Raw genomic sequence first — 26,767 nt, 5'->3', positions numbered from 1 at the left:
TGGATCTCCGAGAATTGAACAAGAGCATCGTGGTAAAGAAATTCCCCTTACCACGCATAGAAGAGATGTTGGCCCGCACGAAAGGCGTGAAATGGTTCTCCACCATCGACCTGCAATCGGCATACCACCAGGTGGTGCTGCACCCCACGAGCAAGAAATTGACGTCATTTATAACGCCGTTTGGATGCTATCAGTTCTGTCGCATGCCCTTCGGACTAGCATCCGCAGCTGCAGTGTTCCAAAAGCTGATGGCCCGCCTATTTAAGGGTATAGAGGGAGTGCAATACTTCCAGGATGATATCCTAATAATGGGGAAGGAGCTAGAAGACCACGACGAGAAGTTGGAAGCGGTGCTGACGATCTTGGAGGAAAACGGTCTGACGGCGGAGTGGGAGAAGTGTCATTTCGGAATGACATCAGTCACATACCTGGGGCACGAGATAGGAGAACACGGGATAACACCGAAGAAAGGGAACGTGAAGGCCATCTGTGACGCACCCCCGCCCACGTCCAAGGAAGAAGTAAGGTCATTCCTAGGGATGGCGGAATACTACAGCAAGTTTGTCCACCACTTCGCCACGAAAACACACAACATGAGACAACTCACGAGGGACGAGACGGCGTTTGCATGGACGGAAGAGGCGCAAGAAGAGTTTGACACGGTGAAACGTGAAATCAGCCAGGCGATCCCGCTGCATGGGTACGACCCCCAGGGGAGATCCATATTGATGACGGACGCAAGCGATAAAGGGTTAGGAGCGGTGCTCATGCAAGAAAGACCAGAAGGCGGGACGGAGACGATCAGCTTCGCGTCTAGAACTTTGACGTCTCCTGAACTAAAGTTCAGCGTAATTGAAAAAGAGATGCTAGCAGTGGTCTGGGCCATGGGGAAGTACCGCCAGTTCCTGTGGGGAACACGTTTCCAGGTAAAGACGGACCACAAACCCCTAGTGAAGGTGTTGACGTCCTGCGGCCATGCTAGCGCCACACCCCGGATTCCAAAAATGACGCTGAAACTCCTGGAGTACAGGTACGACGTGGAGTACGTACCGGGCTCGAGAAAAAAGATAGCAGATTAACTCAGCAGGGCGTCAGCAATGGAAAACGCCACCAGCGGCACAGAGAAAGAAGACGAGATAGTGGCCTTGACGGATGATCCGGAAAAGACCATCAGTAGACAGGAGTGGAAAGATGCGTACGCAGCAGATGGAGATCTGGGCGACATCAAGGAGTACATCATACAAGGGTGGCCGGAGAGGAGACGACAGAGGCCCAAGGTCCGGCAGTTTTACGAGGTTCGAGAGGAGCTGTCGGTGGGGAACGACGGAGTGTTCGTATACAGAGGAAACAGAGTGGTACCACCGGGAAACATAATACCGGACCTGCTATCCATATTACACGAAGGACACCTGGGAATCGTGAAGACGAAGGCCAGGACCAAACAAACGTATTGGTGGCCGGGAATGGATATGCAAGTAGAAAGGCACGTGAGAGACTGCGTGCAGTGCCAAGGAGCGGACAAAATACTAAAGCCAATGAGGCCGGCACTAGGGAAATTCACGAATCCCAGCAACCCTTGGGAAGAGGTGGCAGTGGACATCTTAGGACCTATACTGGACGATCAGGGGATACCCAAATACCTATGTGTATTAGTGGACAAGTACTCAAAGTGGCCGGAGGTACACATCAAAGAGGTCATGGACACAGACGCTATTTTGCGCTTCCTCAAGGAGGTATTCCTCAGGGAAGGTATCCCCAGAACCATAATCAGTGACAATGGTCTCCAATTCACCTTGGACAAATGGTCCAAATTCGCAGAAAGGAACGTCATTCTACTCAGACACACGTCGATATATCATCCGGCCAGTAACGGACAGGTGGAAAGGTTTAATAGGGTGCTCATGGGTTCCATACAGGCCGCCATCACGAGGGGCAAAGACTGGGAAAAGGAAGTACAGAGCACCATCTGGGCATACCGCATCACCCCCACCGGTACGGGGTACAGCCCCTTCCAAATCCTGCGAGGAAGGCAACCCTTCACCAGAGACAATGTTGCTTGGCAAGAGAAGACAATCACCAGCAAGTGGTCTCCAGCGGTGGTGCAACACAACCTGGAGAAGGCACAACGCATTTACACGGAACACTACAACCGCAACAGAAAGGTGAAGGAGACAGTGTTGGAAAAAGGGGAGTGGGTCAGAGTGAAGCTGGCAACTCTAAAACGAAAGGGAGAAAGCAAGTACTCCCCACCCCTAAGAGTGGAAGAAGTGTACGACCGGGCAGCGTTGCTCAGTGATGGCAACGTGTGGTCCCATGACCGCATGGCCAAGTGCAACAAAATATTACAATGGCCCCGGGAGGACACAGAAGAGGCGACACCACCAGAAGGGGCGACAAGGGAAGCAGGAGCTCCTAAGAGAGAATGCGGAGAGAACAGGAGTGAAGAACAAGGTGGTGAGAGAGACATACCGGAAGGATGGGCCCCAGAGGAAAGAGCCCGGGAAGACGATGAGGATGGAGTGAGAGAGAGCCAGGGCACTCCGGAAGGTAGAAGAGGTGGCCCGGTTGCAGAAGGTGGTCAAGAAGGACACACCACCCCGGTAAGACACACCCGGGTTGGGCGAGCAGTGGTGAGACCAGCCAAGTTCAGAGACTATGAAATGGACTGACCCCCTGGTTAGATACATTGTGTTGCGTGTTATAAAAGGGGGAGATATGTAGTGTCGCGGTCTAGTTGACGCGCACTACGTCAGGGTAGGAATGCGCGTAGCGGCCATCTTGGACGCTACTGCGCATGCGCGTTAGGTAGCGCGGCGCGAGAGAAGCGAACGGAGCTCACAGCCCGGCGCTCTCTCGGTGTAGTGAACTTAAATGTTAATAAAGGAAGTTTAACTAGTCATAACCTGTCTCCTGCATATCCTTGAAGGGTGCTTGCACTATATGCAAAGTAGCAACATTACATCTAGTACCGGCCTTATGTGTGTGCGAACCGTGCAGTAACACAGGGTCTGCGACTTAGCAGGAACTCGAAAATATCTCTGAAAATTTCACCGAAATTTGCCATTGACATCAGAGTGTCTGTCCCTCAGCACCGGTGCTCTTGTCGGTCAGCGCTCTCAGCTGAAGTGGGCGCAGTCAGCTATAAAGGCAACAAAAGAACAAGGTGGCGAGGAGGCGGAAGGGAGTGTGCATGCCTCAAAAGCCCTGTAAACTGACATGTCCCACAGAAAGTGGGAGGCTTTTCATGGTTTCTGTAAACGCTGGCTATGTCCCTGCTATCGCCAAGATTGCTGAAAAGTAGTAGGGGGCATATTATCGAGCACTGCGTTACAATTATCGCCGCTTTAGCGGCAGAAAACCGCAGCTAAAGCGGCGATAATGGGCTTGATAATATGCCGCAGAGAATTCCAATAGAAGCCCATGTTGACACCAGAACATGGGCTTCTATTGGAATTCTCAAGGGCATATTATCAAGCCCCTTATCGCTGCTTTATCGGCAGTTTTCTGCTGCTAAAGAGCGATAATTATAACGATGTTTCTTGATAATATGCCCCTAAGTAAGGTGCAGTGCCGCTGTGGATTACTGGTGAAACATGCACTGTGTGTAATTCATTGTCATAATCTTCTGCACCGCAGGAAGGGCTGCAGCCTCCCCTACATTGGCTGCTGTAAGTTTTCAAACAGGCACAGCAAGAAAAAAAAACGCAGACGTGTGCGCCGTGCATTATGTATGGCGCCCTGCCACGGGGCAGAGTGATTTATGAACGCATTTCTCAATTCATTCATATCCAGTAACATTTCCCCATTATCTTCAATGTGAGAAGTTCCAGCAACTTGTTTTACTGTGTGTCACTGAAGACGCAGATCTTGTTGTTTTAACTTGCAGTCTGTGGTGTTTCTCAATTTATAGCGCAGGCTGCGAGAAGTCAGCTGTTTTCCACCTTAGATTGGGAGCTAAAGCTGTCAAATGTGGTGTAGGATCTAAGATTGTCAGATCACCGCTCTATCATGGCCGCAAGGAAACCACACAAGTATCTGTCCGGTGCAGCAAAAAGGAAAGCCAAGAACGATAGAGAAGCTGCAGCAGAAAGGCAAAGAGGAGCAATTGAAAGATATGTGAAAAAAAACTCTAGATATGGAAAATAAGACATCGGAGTCTGGCAGTGTAATGTAAACTGAAGTTCAGGAGGAAACTGGCACTTGCTCTATGGAAGAAGATGTTCAGGAGCAGCTTAGTTTCAATTCTGAGGCAGAGGATGAAACTCAGAACACAAGAACTATTTTGACTTCTGATAAATCTATACAGATGGATCCACAAACGTGGCCAAATACATTGCGTCAGCATAATATGGGCAAGCTGATTTTAGTCAGACACAGAGAGTGAGGCAAGAGAACCAATCCTAAAACTTATGACGGAAGCTTCACACCTGTGCATTTTTATAAAACTCTTACAAGCAATGAAAAGATTGAGAGACAGAGGATCGTATACTCCAACACAGCAGATGCAGTATATTGTCTCTGCTGAAAATTGTTAGGTAAAGGGTCAGGCAAACTCTCTACTACAGGATTCAGTGACTGGGCACATGTTGGAGAATACCTGCATTCACATGAAAAGTCTGCCGATCATATGCGGCACATGCATTCATTGTATGAAACACAAAGGAGACTTTCCACTTGCACTGGTATTGATCAGGCAGAGCAGACTTTACTTGAGTCTGAAATCTGATATTGGAGTTCTATTTTGCACTGGCTTGTGTCAATAGTACAGTTTTTAACAGAACAAAACTTGGCTTTGAGGGGAACCAATGAGAAACTCGGAAATATTCAAAATGGCAATTTTCTGGGTCAAGCAGAACTGCTTGCTAAATATGATGATCTCATGGCAGAACACATTTGAAGAGTTGAGGAAAATGAAATAGCAGACCATTACCTACGGATAACAATTTAGAATGAAATAATTCAATTAATATCACAAACATCAATAAAAGTGTTCTAGATATTATCAGGTCTTCCAAGTATTATTCATTCATACTGAACTGCACACCAGACATAAGTCATCGAGAGCAAATGACTCTGATGATTCGCGTAGTTAATATATCCTCAATTATCCCAATTGGTAGAGGAACGCTTCATGGGGTTCATACTTGAAGATGACACAAGTACTACTTGACAAACTGAAATTTTTTGGAATACCTCTTGAACACTGCCATGGTCAAGGTTATGACAACGGTGCTAATATGAAGGGATGACATTCCGGTGTACAGAAAAGAATAGGAACCCCAAAGCAATTTTCATTCCGTGTGCTTGTCATTCTCTTAATCTAGTTTTGTGTGATGCAGCAAAGTCATCAACTACAGTACTGTCTTTCTTTGGGTATTTACCAAGAATATACCATATGTTTGCAGCATCAACAAAATGATGGCCCATAATAACCTCTTGTGTGAGTACTGCAGTTGTAAAGAGGCCATCAGACACACGATGGGAGAGCAGCAATCAGAGTGTGAAAGTTCTGTTCAACTATGCCCCTGATGTTCACGGAGCATTGATAACAGTTCTGGATGTGCCTAATCTTGATAGACAGACATTCTCTGAGACTCAGAGTTTACAGAATGAGGGTCACTCATTTCCATTTGTTGTCAGCATTGTTATCTGTATGGAATTTTAGGTCAAATTAATATAGTTGGCAAATTAATGCAAAGTATTGAAATGCAGTTAGATATTGCCACAGCTCTGCTGAAACGTACTGGGAATTACATGAGAGAGTATTGTCACACAGGATTTGATAAAGCTATTGAATTTGCCTCTGAGAAAACCTCAAGGCTTGATGATCCAGTGGAGACCAGCTTTGAGATTGAGAAGAGGACAAGAAGGAAGAAAATACATTTTGAGCATGAAGGAGAAGATGATCAAGTAAATGGAGCAGAAGAATTGAATTACTTCAATGTCATTGATGATCAGGCAATCAGCAAATTCGAAGAATGCTTTGAACAAATGGAGCATTTAATGTCAGATATAGGTTTGTGTACCAAGTTATATCAGGTAAAACTTTGGAAACAGGAGAGCTTCAGTAAAAGTGCAAAGATGCATCTACATATTTTGAAGCAGACATTGCAGGGATGAACTCATCACAGGTGTTAAAATCTTCCAGGGTCTGTACAAGGAAAGCCATCTTGATACACATGCAGCGTGCCCTGCATCTGCTCTCTCTGGTCTCAAATACATGCATGACAACCGCTTGCATTGCATTTATCACAATTTAATCATTCTTAGAAGGTTTTTTACAGTTCCTGTTACAGAAGCCTCTGGGAAACAGTCCATAAACAACTAATCACCATTTAGTGAGACCCAGTTTACCAGCCATTCGGGCCCAGTGTCAGGCCTCTGCTGCTAGACTTAGAGGTTCTTGACCCCACTGTTTAGGGATAATGTTAGAGGGAGCTGAGTGTTGAGGTACTGGGTTTGAGGCAGAGGTCTGAGAGCTGGGTGTTGAGGTATTTGGTTAGAGGCAGAGCCTTGAGAGGTTGGAATTGAGGTATTCGGTTAGAGGCAGAGCATAGTCTAAAGGGTATTCGGCGACTGGATTGGAAACATGGTTCTGAGTGCATGTTTTGTGGTAGATGCTGAATCAGAAGTAGGTATTGGGTTAAAGTGAGAAATTTGTGGTCTCATATAGGGTCAAAGTAAAGGTTTGTTAGAGGGAGGCTTAATTGAACAAATAACTGGGAAGTTGAATTATTTGGTAAAGGAAGAGTTTTGTGACCTGGTTATCGATTGTAGAGGCTCTGCTCTGTGTGTAGCACAGAGACAGAGAATTGAGCCAGGAAGAAATCCCTGTGTACTATATGGTTTATTGTGGAAATACATATTTGGAAGCTGAATCACTGGGGTTGAGGCAGAGCTTTAAGACATGTTGCTTGTGATCTAGGGAGAGCCACAGAAGAACCATGGCATTTTGAGTATGAAGATAAAGGTACCTCTGTGCCAAACTGATTTCAATGGTTGTTGAGGCTTGGTCGTGGAAGAGGCATATGTGGTTGGAGACAGCTGTGGGATGCAGGGTATTGGACATACGCAGAGCATAGGTGGTTGATTGTTGAGATGGAAACACAACTACGATAGGAGAAATATCAAGGTAGTGGGGGAGTAATGGGAGGATGAAAAATAGAGGTTGAAGCAGAACCTAGGAAAGGTGATAGTGGATATAGAAAGCACATACGGATATTAAATATTGGAGTAGAGATATTCGTAAGTTGTTGACTTTTGCGTATGAACTCGGAGCGGTATCTTTTGTGATAGCACAGAGGTGTGGCAAGTTAGATTTTTCGGTATTCTCATGGGGTGTTGTATCAAGATAGATGTGGAGCGCCTGTGATAGACCTGGCATCTTGACTCGGGTTCATTATTTATAGAATTTTCCATCTGTGAATTAAATACATAATAATGTGAGCCTACCACTTATTCCAAAATAAATTAGCTCTGCCTCGTGCCCCCTTGGGGTTGTCTGATAATATGGTTGATTTATTGTGTGAAGGAACCTGAATGGACTTGTGGCGCGACAGGCTTCGTGTTTGTTTTCTTTGTAGATATGCCCTGTGGTTCTCTTGACGCTGTAGACGCGCTGCGTCATCATTTTGATTCTAGGTCATTTCTTCCATTCTAAAGTTTTGCCCAATTAAACCGTGGCGCCATTTCAGCTTTTTATCAATTGACACTAAACAGAACTGTTTTCAGGTCAGTTCCTCAATCCAAGTAGAGGTCAGAGGGGTCATCCCCCTTGCCCCGTGCTCGTGTTGCAAGATATCTATTTATAGATTTTATGAAGAAAGCTACTGTCTTTGACTAACATGGCTAATTCCAATAGTTGGCGCCAGATGTTGAGCTGAATATGTTCTCTTATCCCAAAGAACATGTTGTTAAACTTTGAAAGATGTTCACCTCCCGCCAGAACTTTTGACGAGCACTTGTGGCAGTTTTTGTTGGGTAATGTACTTGAGGCTCACAGTAAACCAATCAGACATAGACTTTGAGGGGTAATAGTGTGCGTCCTCAGAACCTGGGGACACGAAAACTCTGACGGCAACATCAGGTCGACAACATGGCTTACAATTAAATACCAATGCCTGTAGAATTATCAGCCTTCAACTCAAAATAATCGAGTCCTGACGGAGACTGGCCGCCAGCTGGACTGTAGTAATGCCCTTCACCCGTGTGTTATCAGCAGTTGCTGCAAAGAAGACAATATGATTTACACTTGGCCTGAATAAACTTGCAGCTCACAGAACGGTAAACATGGTTTAAAGAGACCTGATGGTAAAAGTGATTTTTGAGCCAAAAGGGGGGCAGTACAGACCACAGACTAGTATGTTGGCGTGAAAAAGGCTGCTTTATTGGAAACAGGTGCACCTTACAACCAAAATTCCCTTGGCCTGTGCCGTACAAAACTATACCTCACTAAATATTATCCTCCTACTTTACCCCCCACCCCCGCCCCTAAACATGTTCCCCCTGCAACAATTATAACCACAACTTGCAATTTTCTAAACTTTCTGCATCTACCTATCTATGTAAACTTCCAATGTTCTTTCATAACTGTAACTATACATCGTTATCCCACAAATGACCTAGGAAAACGCCCCCATAAAACATAGTGAGCCACACTAGCACCTGCTCCAGTGACAACCCCAATCCAAACTTGCCTCCCCGATGCACCTGCCCCCAAGAAAACTACCTAACATAAAGGGGATAAACTGCAAAAAGAACCCCCAAAATAGAAGCCGAAACAAAAATTGCCCTAATGAAGGGGGGGGGGGACAAAACTAAAATGCCATAGACCCACCCCAGCCAGCCGTCGTGTCACAAGCCACCAAAATGGTGGCCCGTGACCTAAGATGGCCGGCTATATACCCAACCAGCCCAAATATAGCCTGCCCGAGCCCACGGAGCCCAAAAACAGCCCAATTGTAGCCAACCAGCCCGCTGTGCTCTGGCTACCCTCCGGCCCAAAACTCCCCGGGAGGGGCAGGCCTTCCGGTGGTCGCCCCCCCCCCCAAGCCCTATTTTACAATGGCCTGAAACTCTACTTACAAGACACAAAACGCAATTGAGTATGGAGGCTGGCTAATCATGGCAGGTTGCTCTGTGGACTAATGCATGTGCTCCAGCAATCAGTGTTCGACCTCATGCTCACAGGATAAAATCCTCAGGGTTACCATCAGCCTTTCATTATTCTGAGGTCAATAAAATGAATACCATTGAGTTGGGTAATATCAAACACCTGCTATTTAGTACCAAGATGCCTAGAGGAGTGAATGTGCGCTTCACAAATGTACATATAATGCTATAGAGTAACTAGATAATTACCAGAATTAGACCTGTTCTCTAGCATATGAGAGATACTGTATATAAAAGGTATATGCAGTCCTCCTTATTACATTTGCAGTAAGCCGTTTTAAGTCACATATCCAAAAACTCCCCAGTATGGTATACATCTATTTTCATACCATTTTGAGAACCAAGACCCAACCAGAATGAAATGAGTAGATCCAAGATAGGGGCGGTGAGTCTAAGAGACTTTTTTTATACGAAGGAATAGCACCCACGACCGTGGACGTCCGACTCCTGTAGATCTCCACCACAACTGAACATTGCTGGGAGACCCACAGTTGACGATATGCCACTGAGCGTGGAACATAAATTAAACCACAACATGTTTGTCCCCGAGGAGGCTGCATGCGCCTCCCTCGCGGACAGTGAGGCAAGTATTATAATACAACATTTCCCCCTTCAACAGACAATAGTAAGACACAAACAAAATGAATAACTAAACTGTAATGCATTACAGAGGTATGCAGAATACAACCAGAAGACCAGAAAATAAAATAGTTTTGCAACCTATGATGTGAGTGCACATGGTTAGTCCAATACAGAATCCTTAAGTTTACAAGGTAATTTTCTCAAGAGAATATTCTCTTTGTTAGTTGTCACTTCGTTGAAGGAAGTCCGAGGAAGAGACCTCTTGGCGAGAACTAGAAACATCTTTAGACACTGTAGAGCCAACAATTGGATTAGAAGCGACAGTATCATGTAACCAGCTGCAGGACTGCATACAATCTGCATTAGAAGCAGCACGATTCTTAATGATGTCTGCTTGTGAATCGGTGACAAGGACCAATTTCCTTTTGTTCCACCAAACCCTATTTTCTAGAAGACCCGAACCTTTGCTTACCTGACTGATCAGTGCAGGTGAAGAGAATCTAGATACACCTTTCATTACCTCTTTTGGATTTTAGTTTAGAACCTAATCACCCGCCTTCAAAGTTTCACTTTTAAAATGTTTGCCAGAATCAAAATGAAGTTTCATAGCATTCTGATTAGTTTCAACCCTAGATATAATTGTATCCAGAGATTACATTTTTTGGCCAACCCTGCTAGACAGCCAGGTGGGACACACGTTAGAGTGCACTTTTCTTCCTCTGAGCAAAGTGAAAGGTGAGACCCAAGTGGTACAATGAGGTGTGATATTGTAGGACCGAACCTTATCCTTCAAGAAGTCTTGAATATCCAAACCTGACGATATTGCAGTTTGCATACCCTCCTTGATCATCCTGTTTACCCTTTTAAATTGGCCATTGGAAGAAAGTGAGTAAAGAGCTACTTTGAAATGTTGGATATCATGGTGCTCTAAAAACGTACATATTCGCTGGGAAACGAAATGAGTTCCATTGTCTGTGACAATTGATTTAGGTGGTCCCTCCACTTTGAAAATATGTTCTAAAACGTTTGATGGCATTTTCAGTAGTGGGACCATCACAAAACCAATAAAACCTCCACTTTGAAAAATAAACAACTATTAAAATTAAGAACCTGTTATCAGTAGAAAAATCTCCATTAGGACCAGGAAAATCAAGACCAACTTCATCCCACGTACCCATTGGAAAAGGTACAGGATGTAGGGGTGTTTTAATGGTTTTCCACCTTTTGTCAGAGAGTAAGAATTCTGCACTATTTTCAATGGTTGATTTAACCTGACTCTCCATAGGAAGGCCATCAATAATATTTTTTAAGACGCTGACAAGTTTTTGTGATACCAAGGTGACCATAATGGCCTGTCTGGATAATTTCCTTACGCAAACTTTCTGGAGGAATGAACAAATCATGACGCATCAGCATCTCGTCAACGACCGAAAATTGACTGGTCACAAAATATATTTTTTTAATTTAACCAGAAAGTGTCCTACTCTCTGGCCAACCTTTAACAATAAATTCTTCAACTTTACTGAGGTTGTGATCTTTGGCATACTCCTCTCCCCTTGTGTATTCAGAAATGGAGGCACATTCCACACAGCATCCACAGCTCCAACCACACATTCAGTTACTCCTGTTTCATTTTCTTCACACTCTAAGGACATGCGAGATTAGCAGTCCACTCTAAAATTATTCCCACCAGGCAGATGTTTGATAACATACCTATACTCTCGTAATGTAAAAAGTAAGGGTACTAGCCTGGCGGACGCCTTGTTTGAACCACCAACATTAAGGATGTACATAAGTGGTTTGTGATCTGTAAACGCATCAAATTCACGCCCCCAAATGTACGATCTAAACTTGTGTATCACCCAAACACATGCAAGTGCTTCTCTTTCAATAGTACTGTAACGTGTTTCTGCAGGTTGTAAAGTTTTGGAAGCCTACTTCATTGCTGAAAACCATGGGAAATTTAGAAACAATGCTGGGAAGTATATCGGAATCCACATTAATAGATAAAATAGGCATTTCACCCAGCACAATAGGATTATCATGTCCTGGCCTCAAAATAATTCCTAATTTGGGTAAGTGTTTCCTGCCAATTATGTCTCTACCATTGACTGCTACATACACTTTGGTCCATGTAACTCTTCCCATCTACTGTAAAAGAGAATTAAAATAACCAAGTAAAGTTATATCTTGGTCTCCAAAAGCTTTTGGATTGATATCAGGAGACTCAAGTTTGGTAATGGGTGGTCAATGTGAGAAAATGTTTTATCAGATAAAACAGTGATGGGAGCACCATAATCAGCCATGACATCAAGAGCTGTGCCACCAATGAGCGCTTAACAAATTGGACCTTTAATGGGAATGTCATGGTGATCATTTGCAATGGTAAGGAGTGCATCAGAAAATCTGGTAGTGGAAATTCTGGGATTTGAACTCAAAATTGTTAATTGTAACAGCATTATTACCCAGTCTTTGTGTTCTACAGACTCCTCGAAAGTGTCTCACTTTCTTCCATTTCAAACAGCTTTTTCCCAAAGCAGGACAGGACGTACTATTTCCAATGTGATTCCTAGAACCACATCAAAACAAATAAGTTGCTTTTTTTGTCTCTAGGATTTCTAACAGCAGAAATTAGACCTTCTTCAGAAATAAACAAGATAGGAGACAAACCTTCTTGTGCATCCCAAGCTTGTATCGACATAATAGATCTTTCAATGCTTTTTGCAATGTCAGTAGCCTCCTGTAAGCTAAGATTTCTACAAGACACTAACCTCTTGCATCTCGTTGGAGAAACAATTAAAAATGAACTGATCCCTTATGTAAGTATCCACAAAATTCGCATTAGGAGGCTAAAACAAGCATGGCCGCAATAAATTCTTCTACGGATTAATCGCAGTTTTTTTTACATTTAAACAAACTATGCCATTTCATGAGTGCACTAGCCTCATCATCAAATTGTTTCTTCAGTCTTTCTTTTGCTTCAATATAAACATTCCAAACTCCATCACCTGCAGGTGCAGGTATTATGGGAAGATCATCGAAAATAATCTGTCCAACAACACCTAAATGGTTAAAAAGTAGCACTAATTTCCTAGGTGGATCATAAGCTTGCGCACCAAGATAGTTCTCAAAAATGTGCTCCCACTGTTTCCATTTAATGCCCGGTCTGCCATTCCTTTGTAGGAAAGGTGGTGGAAACGCTGCATTCATGCTGGTAGCCATGGATGTTGAAATTTAGAAGAAACAAGAAAACCCAAAATAGCATAAAAATAATGCAATTCGTTACTAAGTGCCAAAAACATGAGATTTCTGGGGTAGAGATAAGTAAAACACGTATATGCGCTACAAAAACAGAGCAAGCAAAATTATTGGCCCACCAAATAATTTCACGAATGACGATATGAGGAATAAACACTATTGGCAAACTGGATTGAAAACACAGAGTCAAACTTGAAGAAGAATGTGAGCAGGCAGACGGTGTAAGAAAGTGCTGGGACCAACACAGAGTGCCGCCTTATAGGCAATGGAAATCATTCAAACTAAGATGGCCACCATGCGCATGACGTCATTACGACGCACTCCCAGGATTCTTTGCGGCGTGACAAATGCAAAGCAGTAGATGTCAGGATAGAGACAATGCAGCCAGGCACACGCAGCCATGACGCATATTATGGCTCGCTTCACCAACCGCCTACAGCACCTCACAGCTTACGCCATCCAGCAGCAACGGAGGCTGAAAAAAAGCCTGAACAGTCACCGATATTCCATACCTTGTCAGAATAATCAACTGCAGGCTAAAAAAATGCAGTCGTTGCAGAAAGACGGCAAATTCGGAGCCCCAACAGCCAGTGGGTCATGCAGAAACGATATCCCATATCGCAAAGGCCTCTACCCCACTCCTGGTACCAATATGTAGTATCGGGGCAAGGCGGCAATCAGCAAAAGACAAGGAAGACAATCCAAAGTTGATAAGGTACGCTTTACTTTAGATAACAACCCGTGGCAGGGGAAGCTGCTGACGGCAGAGAGACCTAGCATCAACTGTCACTACAACAAGCAACCCAGTTCCCGGTGGATTCTATATATCACAATACAGAGTTGTAAATTCTAAGAAAACATTTAAAAAAACTAGAAAGTAAACCTACATTATGTCAGCATGAAAACCTACATTATGTCAGCATGTTACCCTGGCTTTTTGCTTAGTCTCTGAGTAGTTATAATTCACTATGTATGGTATTTGGCCATGGCCTGTTCTCATCCATTGTATGCACATAACCCGCTGTACAAGGCTTTTAGTTAAGTGTACAACAGTTGCATGTAGGACCTACGGCCAGGGTCTGCACTCAATCTCCATGAGAATATTAACCACTGCAAGTGGCCTTTGGCCAATATCCAGGCCGTACTCTCAGCCCAGAGTGGATTTACAACCATGCACACTGGGCTCATTTCTCAGCCCCAGTGTGAACATCAGCCACTGCGCTCGACCTTTGGTCATGCACAGTGGGGGTTCAGCACAAGACCTGGCCTACACCCAGGCCCTTCACTCCAGACCTGGTGAGGTATATGCATCTGTATATGACCGAAGGCAAACCCCTTCCAACCGCCAATGAGCACAGCCAAAGGCTATGGACTGTGAGGATTAAGCACATAGTGTATTGGATACAAGCCAGGTCATTGTGGATGTACCAGAACAATACTGCCTCACTGTGCCTCGACTCAGCAGTTGGTCAGATAGTAAGCATGACAGTGTTCTTTTAGTACCCTCAAGAATAGACAAACAGTTCTAAACAGTAGGTACTGATAGAGATTTTTTTTATCTAGAAACCACTAGAAAGAACAGTATTGGCTCCCATCCTGAGCCTTATTGGGCCTTGGGGACCTAATCCCCCAGGGCCTTTTTTTTAATGAAAGGTGAGGGGGGCCATGTGGCCCTTTTCCCGAGCCTTTTTAGGCCCTGGGGACTGCCTCCCCAGGGCAATTTTTTAAAAATTAAACGGTAGGGGGCCATGTGGTCCCCATCCTCGAGCCTTATTGGGGTCCCTAGGGTCTTTTTTTATGAACAGGGAGGGGGGGCTACATGCTCTCCTAGAGCCTTATTATGCCTTGGTGACCCCATCCCCCAGGACTATTTTTTCAAAATAAAGGCAAGGGGGGCCATGTGGCCCACCGCCCGAGGGCCATTATTAAAAATAAAGGGGAGGTGAGCTGCGCAGCCCACTCCCCAAGCCTTGTTGGGCCCTGGTGACCCCATCCCCTGGGGTCTAGGCAGTGATTAAAGGGGGGCATGCGGCCCCCCTCCCCGGGCCCATATCGGCCCCAGGGACCCCATCTCCGGGGCCTGGCCAATAATTAATGGGAGAGGGAGGCCACGCAGCCTTATCCCCCAGGCCTGGGTAATAAAGGGTGAGTGCCCTGGCGCCTACGCAGGGCACCCACCATCTCCTTGCTAGGGGCTGCCATGGGAAGCTCCAAGCCCCCCATGTCCCCATCCAGCTCCCGCATCCAGTAGGAGCCAGCAATGCTCCCGCCCACAGGAAGCAGCTAAAAATGCTGCTCCCTGTGGGCGGGAACAATATTCAGATCTGTTTCCATGCCTGCATCACTATGGGCAGGGAAACATATCTGAAGTCCGCTCCCAGCTGGCAGGAGCATTTTTAAAGCTCCCACCATCTAAGAGGGGACTTCCTGTTAGCTATCGCTTGGCAGGAGCTTTGAAATTGCTCCCGCCAAATGAGAGTAAACACAGGTTTCTCTGCACACGCCAGGACATAGCTGGAGCAGGACCTGGGAGGTGGGGTCCCCAGGGCCATTAATGGCTCTGGGAGGGGGCCTACACTGCCCCCCTCCCCTTTGATTCTGCAAAGGGGTACCCGGGATCAAAATCGACCTGTGGAGGGGGGGCCACGTAGCCCGCCTCCACAATAGTAAGATGACCGGGCCCCATGGGATGGGGTCCCTGGGGCCGTAATTGGACCAGGAGGGGGCTGTTTTCCCCCCTCCCACTTTCTATTAAGGCTGGGCCCTGGGGGGATTGGGTCCCTGGGGCTGAAATCAGCCTGGGGAGAGGGGCCATGCGGCCACCTCCCTCTCTGAATATCATCCGGGCCTCAAGGGATTGGGGCCTCAAGGGATTGGGTCCACTGGGGGCGAAATTGTCCGAGGAGGGGAGCCGCTTGCCCACCCCGCTTAATTTGTAAGGCTAGGCCCCAGGGATGGGGTCCCTGGAGTCAAAATCTAACCAGGAGGGGTGGCCAGTTTCGCCAGCTTCACCACCCTCCCCAAATTATATTTATAAATCCACCCTCGGGGACCTGGTTCACCCGGGGCATAAAGAAAAGAGGTGTGAGCTTGAGCTCGTGTTTTTTGTTTTTTACTATGGATTCACGGATCCGCTGTAACTTTGCTGTAAAATGTAAAGGTTTTTAGCCCACCACCAGGCCTATACTGCCCCCTTCTGGGTTTTTTTTGCATTTTTGGGGGGAACTCTGACTAAGTCCCAAGATGGCTGCCACCACTTTCTGGTTGAAGTGGTGGAAGCCAATCAGATCTCATCATGAGATCTGTCAAATCCACAGATGCTACGCATCTCTAGATATACATAAATCTTTTTTCTTTAATAACTCCAAAACTACTGAACAGAATTACACTGAATTTAGAAAATAAATCTTTTTGGGCCAAGATCTAGCTTTCTGCTAAATTTGGTGAAATTCCGTTTAACGGTTCAGACTGCAGTCTTGTTCAAAATCCCTAAGGGAAACTGCATGGGGAAAATGTGTTTTGGGACCCCACCTTATTCTCTGTGCCCCTTTGATGAATCACCCTAAAACTTTCCAAACAGCAGCTGAAGTGAGTGGCAAACTAGTTTTGAAAATTTCAGGAAGATTCGTGAAACAGGGCCAAACTTATTAGCAAAACAAAAAACATTTTTCCTATGGAAACGAAGTCCTAACTATTACTACCTATTGGTATAAACATAAACGCGCACGTAAACTGTGTATTTAGGGTTCTGGTGCACTTTTTATGTTATGGGGGGCAAAAATGTTGTATTTTCCCATTTCAGCTCCCACAGGAACTTTTGCTTAGGCCTACACTGAAAACCACTGAACTAATTTACACCAAACGTGGCCCAAAAGTACCACTTTACTTGCTTTTGTTGGCTGGGTGAGAATCTGTGTTGGGACGGAAAAGTTCTCTACATGGTAGTGGACGTGCACCCCTACCCTGAGTGCCCAACTATACTGTTATCTAGATCCCTAATGCTGAGTTTTGTTGTCATAGGCAAACCCGGATCATGAGTTTGCATCATGAAATAGGTCTGTCTCATGGATTGCGGTCTTGTTGGACCAGAAGGGGCACCTAAAACACTACCCTCATAGTAGTGGAAGGTTACTGGCTTCACCAGGTTATAAGCAGCACGAGGGCGGTACTGGCAGCAAACCCTGTAGTTATCACTAGGACAGAACAGGTGCTTTTGAACCTGTGTCACTAGAGTGAGGCCTACAGGCTTACTCACTTGTTAAAGTTCCTCTGCTGTGTGTTTCATCTCACCTTGGTGTACATCAGTTAGATGTGAAGTGCTGTGCAGGAGTGGTGCCTGGGCACTGGATGTATATGTGCCTGCGAAGGGTACATTACAGGTATAGAGCAGTGCTGTGCAGTGCATGCATGCTGAACCATGTACTCGATATATGTGGAACTGCAAGGAGTGCAGTACATGAAAGATGTAGTGCTATGTAGTGTGTGCATTTACTGGTTGTATGTGTACCTGCAAGGAGTACAAAACATGAAGGGTGAAGTGTTGTGCAGCGTGCACTTGGTGAATGTGTGTCAGATGGGTGTATATGTGCTGCAAGTAGCAAAAAACAGAAAGGCTACATTACTGAGCAGCGCATGTTTAGTGTGTGTGTGCCTGTGGTGGCACAATACATGGAGGTAACAATGCTGGACACTGTGTGCGCTTTCTGCGTACACTGAGTGCAAGTGTGTCTGTAATGACACATTACATGGAGGACCCCGGGTACCATTTTGGGAGGCCCATGGGGGGCTCGCTGCCAAAAACGCTGTAGCGCTAGGACACTTTAGACTGTATGCTTGAGATAAAGCCTGCTAGTGAGCATTTCCTGAATGTGGCCACCAGTAAATGGGGAATAACCCGATCACATTGTGAGAACCAGTGGGACAGGCATTTGCCAATGAATCACTAGAGCCCTGACCTCTAGGGGGAAATATGTTGTTGCCTGGGAATGCTGTAACCTTTGAAAGAGTAGTTAAAATAAAATACTTCTTTTGCTTATAACAGTAAGTATTAGGCTGGAAATTGATTTATTGCTGCTGCTGTGTTATGAGCCATGTTCACTAATCTGTATCAACACCTCACCTCTACCTCCCCCCATCCGAGGGAGCCTTCGACTGCTCGTTCACATCTACCACTGAGAGTCAATCAAGTACAGAAGGGGTACTTGAGCCAGTTGCTCAGGATCCATAGTAGGCCGGGCCCCAGGACTTCTGGAATAAAAGTACTCAACCCCAACAGTTGGGCACAGAAAACCCTGTATGCCCCGTGGCCCTCTGAAAGGGGTTTTGACAATCTGTTAAGGAGTTTTTGACAGAGTCATTTAAAAAATGTGCCAGGTTGGCTTGAAAGGCGTAACAGTTGTGTATCTGTACTGCTTACAGTCTCAGTTCAGTAATTTGCGACTCCTGTTGAACACGTTTTTTTTTTAACAAATTTCAATGGCTAGTGAATGACTAGAATATTTTGTTCGCCATTGTGAAAATCGCAAATCGATTCCAGACCCTGATTTTCTTGCTGCAGAAAAGAAAATGTCTACTGCAATGAGAGGGTCGCCAGTAGAGGTGTCCAACCCCAAGACAGTGCTGAACGGGGACCCAAAGGCATGGTAAACTCAAGTACCACACCAGGAAAAACATTGAAAAATGCACATTGTTCGCCAGTCAAAATGTGATCACACTAGCAAGCATTTTAAGTGATTCAACTGACATTTTGTGGAAAATTATGAATCATATTTGATCTCTAAGATTAGAAAAAAAATAAAGCAAGGTGTGAAGCAGAGAGACAGACCAACAGTTAATAAAAAGCAAACTGTCGCCAGCCCTCTAGGCATCCAACCCTGGTTGAATGCATATCGGACCCGTGCATAGTGAGGTGGGGAAGAAAGTGAAGAAAGTGTACTATGAAAAGAAATTTTAAATTCATTGAAAAAAATACCATTAAAAACTGAGTTATGGTTCTGGCTCAAATGTGTAATCCCACTGAAACGGTCTATTATGGTTCGCAGCAAACACAGCTGAATCCATAACCAACGGAGCTCACAATGCTCAAAACAACCATTTGGTGGGTTACTTAGTTATGGCATTTGTTGTGTGGCTTACCAACAAGAACTGACGAATTTCAGTGATTTTACGTGTTTGAGCCCAAACCATAACTCGCTCCCACATGCGCAATTACTCACACTTGTGCAAGCACACACACGCAGATGTGGAGAGTGTATTATGCTATTTATTACTGCTGTTGGTTGTGGGGAAGGACCCTTACTCACAGGAGACGATGCCTCGAGTGCGCCATGATGCTCCTTCCCTCCCGTCAACAATGGTAATAAATAGCATATGTGTGTTATATGCCAAGAATGCCTAATTCATGCAATTATAGATTATGCATAAGTGTAAAAAGGTGGGCAACAGAAGGGTAGTAATCAAGGTAAGTAAGGTTTGTGATGCTTCAGGGGTTTAAGAAAGAATGTGTAAAAACTGTATTTATTTACAGAATCACATTTTTTAGAAATACACTTTATCAGTTCTCAGAGCATCTCACTTGCACGTAATTAAGTATTTTTTTATTTTGCAGATTAATTAAAATCATTGCAATCTTAAGACATACAGATCTAATATGAAAGACATGCTAAGAGAAATCAGCGTAGGTTAAAAAAGAATTCTTAGTCAAATGTATTGCGGTACAGAAGCAATAGTCTAAAAACACTTGCACGTAATTGAACTGGAGTGCTGTGTGCAAAAATAGCATGCATCAGATCAAGAGCTTCGCCTACTTTTATGGGACGGCGGTGCCCCACGTATTGCCTTGGGCAAATGTCAGAAAGGAGTAATGATGGGGGGTTAGCGATACCAGATGTTAGGGCGTTCTGTTGGTCTATTAGAGAAGACCCAGAAGTGGGTCTTCTCTATTAGACAGGAAGCGGTCTACCAGGTTGACAGAGATGCAATGTGCAAGGGTGGACACAAAGCAATCCTCTATCAGAGAAGATTGGGGAAGTGACTGCCACCGCACATGGGAATGATGGTCCATATTTGGAGAGAGGCCTTGGGCAGACTGGGTTGGAAGGACCGACTCATGGTTCTGAACTCCCTGTGGCATAGCAACCTGCTTCATGAGATGGGCATCCTGGCAGGCTTCTCTCGCTGGTCCCTTTTGGGTATAGACCACTTGGGGAATGCATGGAGACAGCGGTCCCTGATAAAGTTTGATGATCTATGGCAGGAGTACGAAATGGCTGAGTCTCAACACTATCGTCATCTCCGATTAGGACATACATTGCGAGCACATGTCCTTGAGAGCGAGGACCTGCCAGATGCTTTGGCACTAGAGAACCGTTTTCTAACTGAACCTATAACTGATAAGTGGGATTTACATTATCTATCGCAAGATACTAAACAATTTCCTGGATGTATTGGGTGCCTGAGGCTGGACTGATGACTTGGGTGACATTGATGACGATGATTGGACTGAGGCATGAGAAATAATAATCCAAGCCCGGTTTAACTTAAGATCATGCCCACAACATATTACTCTCGGGCTCTGCTGCACAGACTGGGAAGATCTGATGTGCATAATCAAAAGAAACTAGCCTGAACAAGCATAAGAATAGTGTGTTTTTCAGAAGGAAGAAATACTATTTCTTATGAAAGCCCTCACCCACCAACCTAGTTGGTGGCATGCTTCATCATCGGGCTCCACCCGGTGACACAGAGTGTGCCCCGGGTGTGCTTCAACGCCTGTTTACAGCAGAGCTGGTTCAGTGGTGAGTGAGTGTGCAGTGATAGCATGTGAGTGTGAATTAAAAATTGTCCTTGGGTCCCATTTCTTACTGTGGATATTTTATTAGTGGGCCCTTGACAGTATTAAAAACAAGGCAATGGGTGTGTTAAGGAGTTATCTATGGTCTCCTACATCCTGTGTGATCAACATGTTTCAGCCAGGCCTTGGATATGAACTGGCTTTCTTTAGAACCTTTATGTGTTAGGCGGCAGGCAATATTCCCGGGTACCCGCCCCGTGGGGGAGATAGGAGCCACCGGGAAATGCACTTGCCTATAGCACCTGGTGTTACCAGGCGGTCCCCCATTCAGGTACTAACCAAGCCCGACCCAGCTTAACTTCTGAGATCAGACGAGATCGGATGCTTTCAGGGTGTAATGGCCATTGCCAGGTAGGCGTAGCTCAGGGAGACTCAGGCGCCCGTACAGGAAATGAAGAAATAAAGTCTGCTGCTCCTGGCCGCTAAAGCGTTGGAGAGGTACAAGCGCCAAAACCCACCACCGCCGCTCCCTAGTCGCTCAGCGCAGGAGTGGCGGAGCAAAACAGGGTAGAGAACAGCTAGCACCCTGCCACTCCCAATCGCTCGGCGCAGGAGCGGAGGTGAGGAGATAACTCCACAAGCAAACCGCCACCCCAGTGGGAGCGGCGGCAGCAAGGAAGTGAATAAAAATAATTTGTTGGAGACGCTATAGCAGACCCCACAAAGAAAAAGGAAAATATACTTATCACCGAAGCAGACGATAATGGGTGTTCCAGCCAAAACACAGAGAAAAAAACAGGATGTGTTCTGCTGTTGCCTCACCCTGACAGGTACTTCTTGTTAGGCCACCATATTGGGTGTGGACTTTTTTTACATGGGTGAATGCTGTGCCTGGAACACGGAGTGCTCCTGGTTGACTGTGACGAGGAAGACGAAGGAGGAAGTTAATTGTTCTTGTGTTTTAGTTGTTATATATTTTAACAAAATAAAAATATTCGAGGACACCATTGTACAGGAGGCCTTTGGGATATAAATACTTGTCACATAAAAGGGGTCGTGTTGGTCCCATGCATGATCACTTTTAATTAACTGTTAACAGACGGGTGACTTAAAATCTGCAACAGTCAGCATTATTTCTTTTGGAAACAGGGTTATTTAGAAGGTTTAGGCCAGCCAGTGGTAAAGTAGACCTCATGATGTTTCCCTGCTCTGCACAAGCGCGCTCCAGGGGGAGGGACTTGTTAATCCAGCGAAGGCTGGCTGATCTGGGAACAGCTGTGATGAGTTTAGCTGATGAGTATGACCAACAGAGATCAAGAAAAATAATCCTCAAAGCGCAAATTTAAGGAGCGAACAGCCCCTCTGTGAAAGGCTGGAGTCTGTCCATAAAACAGGTCGTTAGTTGAGGAGGGAGTGGGTGTATATAAATTAACATTTTAAGCTGCATTTCATAAAATATACAAATAGTTAACACATGGAAAAATGACGCTCCCCTCAGTAAGTAAGATACTGCACCGCAATATATTCCAAGGAGGCGCACCCCTCTGTAAAACTTTGCAGAAGAGAAGATAGGTCTTTGATATGTGTGTTTTTTGCAAGAACGCTTAAGTGTAGAAAGAACCTTTTTAAGTCGCATTACCAGACTAGTTCAGGCACAGTGATCCCACTTCGCCATTCTTTTCCGAGAATTGATTTGCCAGAGGTTTCCTTTGAACTCCATTTGAGGGCATGGTTTATGGTAGTTACCTGTATAAAGGGTCACCTGGTGTAGCAGAATTCTGGGGGTGAACTGAATTTGTAAATCAGATGCAGCACTAGTCATCTTTCCCATGTGGCAGATGGAATTTTGCTGATACTGTATAGGCAATTTTTTAATGACTTTGCCATCTTTGGTACTTGTTGCACAGGCCGAAGGTGGGTTCGTATTGCTCTGTGAAATAGTGGGCTTTGCGCAGGCCATCATGTTCTGTGGGCAGTTAGCACTGGCTGCAAGGCCTTCCAAGATGCATCCTGCCCCGAGAGGCCAAGTCCCTGCAAGGATGGCCTTGGACCCTTTTAGCTGAGAAACGTCCTTCGTCCGCCCAGGTGATCGGAACATGCATCCTCTGCAAGGGACCGGGCAAAGGATGCATGTGATCCCACTCCGGGCTCCACCAGTCGGGAAACAGTCGCCCATCCCATATGCTTATGAATTAGAAATAACCTTGCAAAATCTATCCTTATGTGTAATGGTAAATTCTTAAATATGGAAGAGATACATTTTAGTGGTCTTTTTGTTGATTGAGCAACATGGACACCTGAGTTAAACTCAGTTCTCCTCTTTACAAACTGTGTATTTCTAGTGAAGTAACTTTGTCTTCCTTTTGCATAGTTCCTCGATATCCCTGAAACTGCGTGTGTTGAGCAACATGCTGGACACCAGAATGGTTGTAGTTCAGGATATTGTGCATAAAAAATAATGTCTGCCATAAATATTGTACCTTAAATATTGTTTACAAATATTTCAGCTCATTGGGTAGATTTTCTGACGATATATTGAAAGTCAGTGTTATGGAGCAGATCTATGTTCAGGTCGCTATTAAAACCTCACTATATTGGTAGCACACCTCTACTATATACTGCAGTGTAGTGAGTTGGATAATGGTGTCTCGGGAAAGGGAACTGTAGCTTTGCTTTCCTTCCCTGATACCCATGCATGTAACATGGTTGACATCATCTGAGTCAGCATTTAAGACATGCAAATGAACTGATAAAGAATCCCTTCTGATTGTGTCCATTAGAAAATTGGATGTGATGGCATTATTGGCTCAGCTGCCAGGGAGGACCGCTGTGGGATCTGTAATGGAGACGGCAAAACCTGCAAGGTGGTCAAGGGAGACTTCAACCACACCAAGGGCATGGGTGAGTAGAAGCTTCTCCAGATCTCTGTAACTTCTGAGTGTTTCTGGTGAGGGGCACTCTGCTGTGACTTCTGAACGAGGTCATGACTTGCAGCCAGTGTGCAGCTCTTCAGTCCAAGATGTGTCCTTTCTCTATTTGTAGCTTTGCTTTATTGACGTTTCTTAATATTGTGTTTAAGGAAAGGGCTTGTTTTGTATGGGGTAGCTCTACAAAGCACTGACATAAAGATGGCTTCAGAAGAGGAAAATGTGTAAATGAGCCGTTCTTTAATTTTTCTTGTTTTATATCATGTCTGTTGGTCTGTCCCTCTAAAACGGTATTATTTTCAGCGCTCTAGTAACAATGTCCCCATTTCGAAAAGTAGGCAATCCTTAGTCACCTTGGTCTTGAGGGAGTCTTCCAGATCGGATGCCAATCTGCTTGACTCTGAAATTTCCTCCTAATTTTCCATAAAAAAAATACCTGCATATCTTGATGAAATAAATGCTTACCTAACTTTTCTCTAAGTGTACAAAGTTAGTCTATTTTGTCATGAAATATGTATATGTATCCCAAATTACTTTAAAATTAACATGATTGTCTCACTTTTTTTTTTTAAATGGCCAAACTTGACCCCCAATTCTCTGCCGTGGATGCAGTTGTCCTACTTCTCTCTCAATTCATTGGTTACTTTTTGAAATACATGCAGCTATCCCACATCTCTTTTTACTGGATGTAGTAGTCTCATCCGTCTCTGAAATAGATGCAGTTGCCCCAGATGTTTCGTTTCCATCCTTCTTAATGTAGATCGCAATATTAAGATTATGAAAGAGCAGATTCTAAGTTCTGATAGTTTTACCGCCTGCACAGATGCATTGTGGGATGGCTGAAATTGGCCCTTCTGAAATATGTTTTCCAAACTGGGCTTTTATGGGATTTAAGGGCGCGGGAAGAAACACATACCTCTGTTTCCATCTTAGCGCGGTTCAATTCTCTTCCTTGTCTATTTGGCAGAAGCAGGGAATGTGTTGAACTGGAGAACTGATTCCCAAGCTCCTGAATGTGGTTTCAGCCTCTGAAACACAGCAGGCTCCATGCTCAAGCTGTGCAGCAGTTTGCTTTTGGTTGCCACAGCTGGATGCTATTGCAAGTATTGTGGCTTCCAGCTGTAGACACTGACGAGTATTACGTTATGGTTTCCTCTATCTGCCGCGACAGCACCCGGGGGTGCGAATATGATGGCCTTTCATATCTCGTGCCACCCCATCACTGAGATCTAGGTATATGGGAAGAACATGGCAATTTACAATGGAGTATTTAAAGAGAGGCTTCTCCTACATCTTGATTTTGTCACACAAGCGAGTGGTTGTATACTTTGGTGGGTTTGCGGCCAGATGCACCGCTTCCTTCAGCTGGCAGGGACGTTCCAAAATTTGTAAAAGGAGTTGTGAATTACCAAATGTGTCTCACTAGTCATTAAGGTTTAGTAGTGTAGCGCATACGCTGACTCAATTTTGGTTGTATATGCTGACTAATTAGCAAACTTTGCTGCAATGAGATTAAAGTTCATTATACAAGCATGTCTCTAGGCACAAGTAAAACAGAACCTGTTCCTAAGAATCTACTCATTGGCCTTATTCGCCACAATCCACCACATTGTTGGAATCGGGCATACAAGAAATGGTACAAGAGGGGCTTTTCAGCCTCCAAAGACTCTTCCATCCTAATCCTTACCTTCTGAGGGGATAGGACCCTGTTTCTGACAGAGTGGGTGGACACGGTAAGGAATTACTCCCCGTTTCTTTGTTGACCATGAATAGATATGCTATGTGAGGTCCTTTAAGGGCCTGATTTTACTTGGGGTGGCCGCGGAAACTACCGCTTCCATGAGGTTAGTCATTAGTCACTTGCATCCTGCTGCTTGTTCTGCATCCCAACCCAAAGAAGATGCAGCGAGAAGAGAAGATCGCGAGGCCAATAGCACGCACCTCACCATTTACATCAAGGGGTTTAAACATTAAAGATCCGTTAATTAGAAGCTATTGGGGGGGTGTTGGAAGGAGGTTCTGCATTGGTTCCTTTATGCCTGGGTTGTGTTGTCTCAAATGCCGTAATTCTGTTTTTGATCTGATAGTACTTGTCACGCCTGATGTTTTGTATTCATGGAAAGGAGCAGCCGTGGGATCGGCATGAAAGGGCTGGGAGTCACAAGATCTCCAGGAGGCCGAGTGTAGAGGACAAATACATGCCCATCCTCCAGTCGTTTTCTGCATATCCTGATATAAAAAAATAAAATGTTATCATTATCTAAAAAATTCTCGTCCAATTTGGGGTTCCCCTAGTTTCAGTAATGTTCAGTCTGAAAATACTGGGACAGAGTTGGCTTATTCCTGAGCGTTGGGTTTTAATGGCCAACTTACTAGCCCGGACTCCTTGTGCCTGATGGCACCTGAACAGCAGCACCAGCCATGAGTTCTTTGACAGCTTCTTCCTCCAGCTGGTTTAAGTTGCTGCCACGCAGTTAAGGTGATATAGAAAACACACAGCTTTTCTTTGTTTTAATACTGTAAGTACATTGTTGATTTTTTTATGCAGGCCAGCACGCTAACTAATGTTTGTTAGTTAGTCATGTTTATAAACTATAAAGCAATAAGATCTACTCTTAGAGGTTCTTTTTCCATTTCCAGCCACATGTTATTGCTAGTCTCTTCGCAGTGTTGTATGAGACCTTATTATTTGTAAGTTTTAAAGAAATTACGTTTTCTCCTTGTACAAGAGAGACTTCCACTCTACAATTGAACATGCATTGGTCTTTCCCTTATTTTTGAGTGTGCCCTTTCCCTCAGGGCATGTAACTCTTCTTGCACTGACATGTTTCTAGAAGTGACCTCATAGGAGCTACCAGTTGATCGAATATATCTGCCTTTCATGTCAAAAAGGGTTCCTTTGCGTGTGTCAAGACGGTTGAAGGCAGGATGAAGAAGAAAACCCTGGAGATAATCAAACATTACCGATGACAAACTGTATTCTATTGACTAGCAAACAGCCACCTTAAAAACCATTGATACAGGGTTGTACAGAAGT

The 26,767-nt window shown here is 44.8% G+C and overlaps 1 protein-coding gene and 1 pseudogene across 2 annotated transcripts in view; one reads left to right on the top strand and one right to left on the bottom strand.

Moving 5' to 3' along the window:
* Positions 1-26,767, top strand: part of ADAMTS17 (ADAM metallopeptidase with thrombospondin type 1 motif 17) — a 957,220-nt gene that overhangs the window by 709,055 nt on the left and 221,398 nt on the right. For both annotated transcript variants that reach the window (XM_085644533.1, XM_085644532.1), the window contains exon 15: positions 23,584-23,704. In XM_085644533.1, coding sequence (XP_085500659.1) covers positions 23,584-23,704 — 121 coding nt within the window. The remainder of the gene's footprint in view (positions 1-23,583; positions 23,705-26,767) is intronic.
* LOC146860626 (5S ribosomal RNA) lies at positions 21,094-21,212 on the bottom strand (annotated as a pseudogene).

Source organism: Triturus cristatus, chromosome 3_1 (assembly GCF_964204655.1).
Source record: "Triturus cristatus chromosome 3_1, aTriCri1.1, whole genome shotgun sequence".
Classification (NCBI taxonomy): Eukaryota; Metazoa; Chordata; class Amphibia; order Caudata; family Salamandridae; genus Triturus; species Triturus cristatus.
Note: the sequence above shows the minus strand (reverse complement) of the source record. Positions and strands in the feature narration are given on the sequence as shown.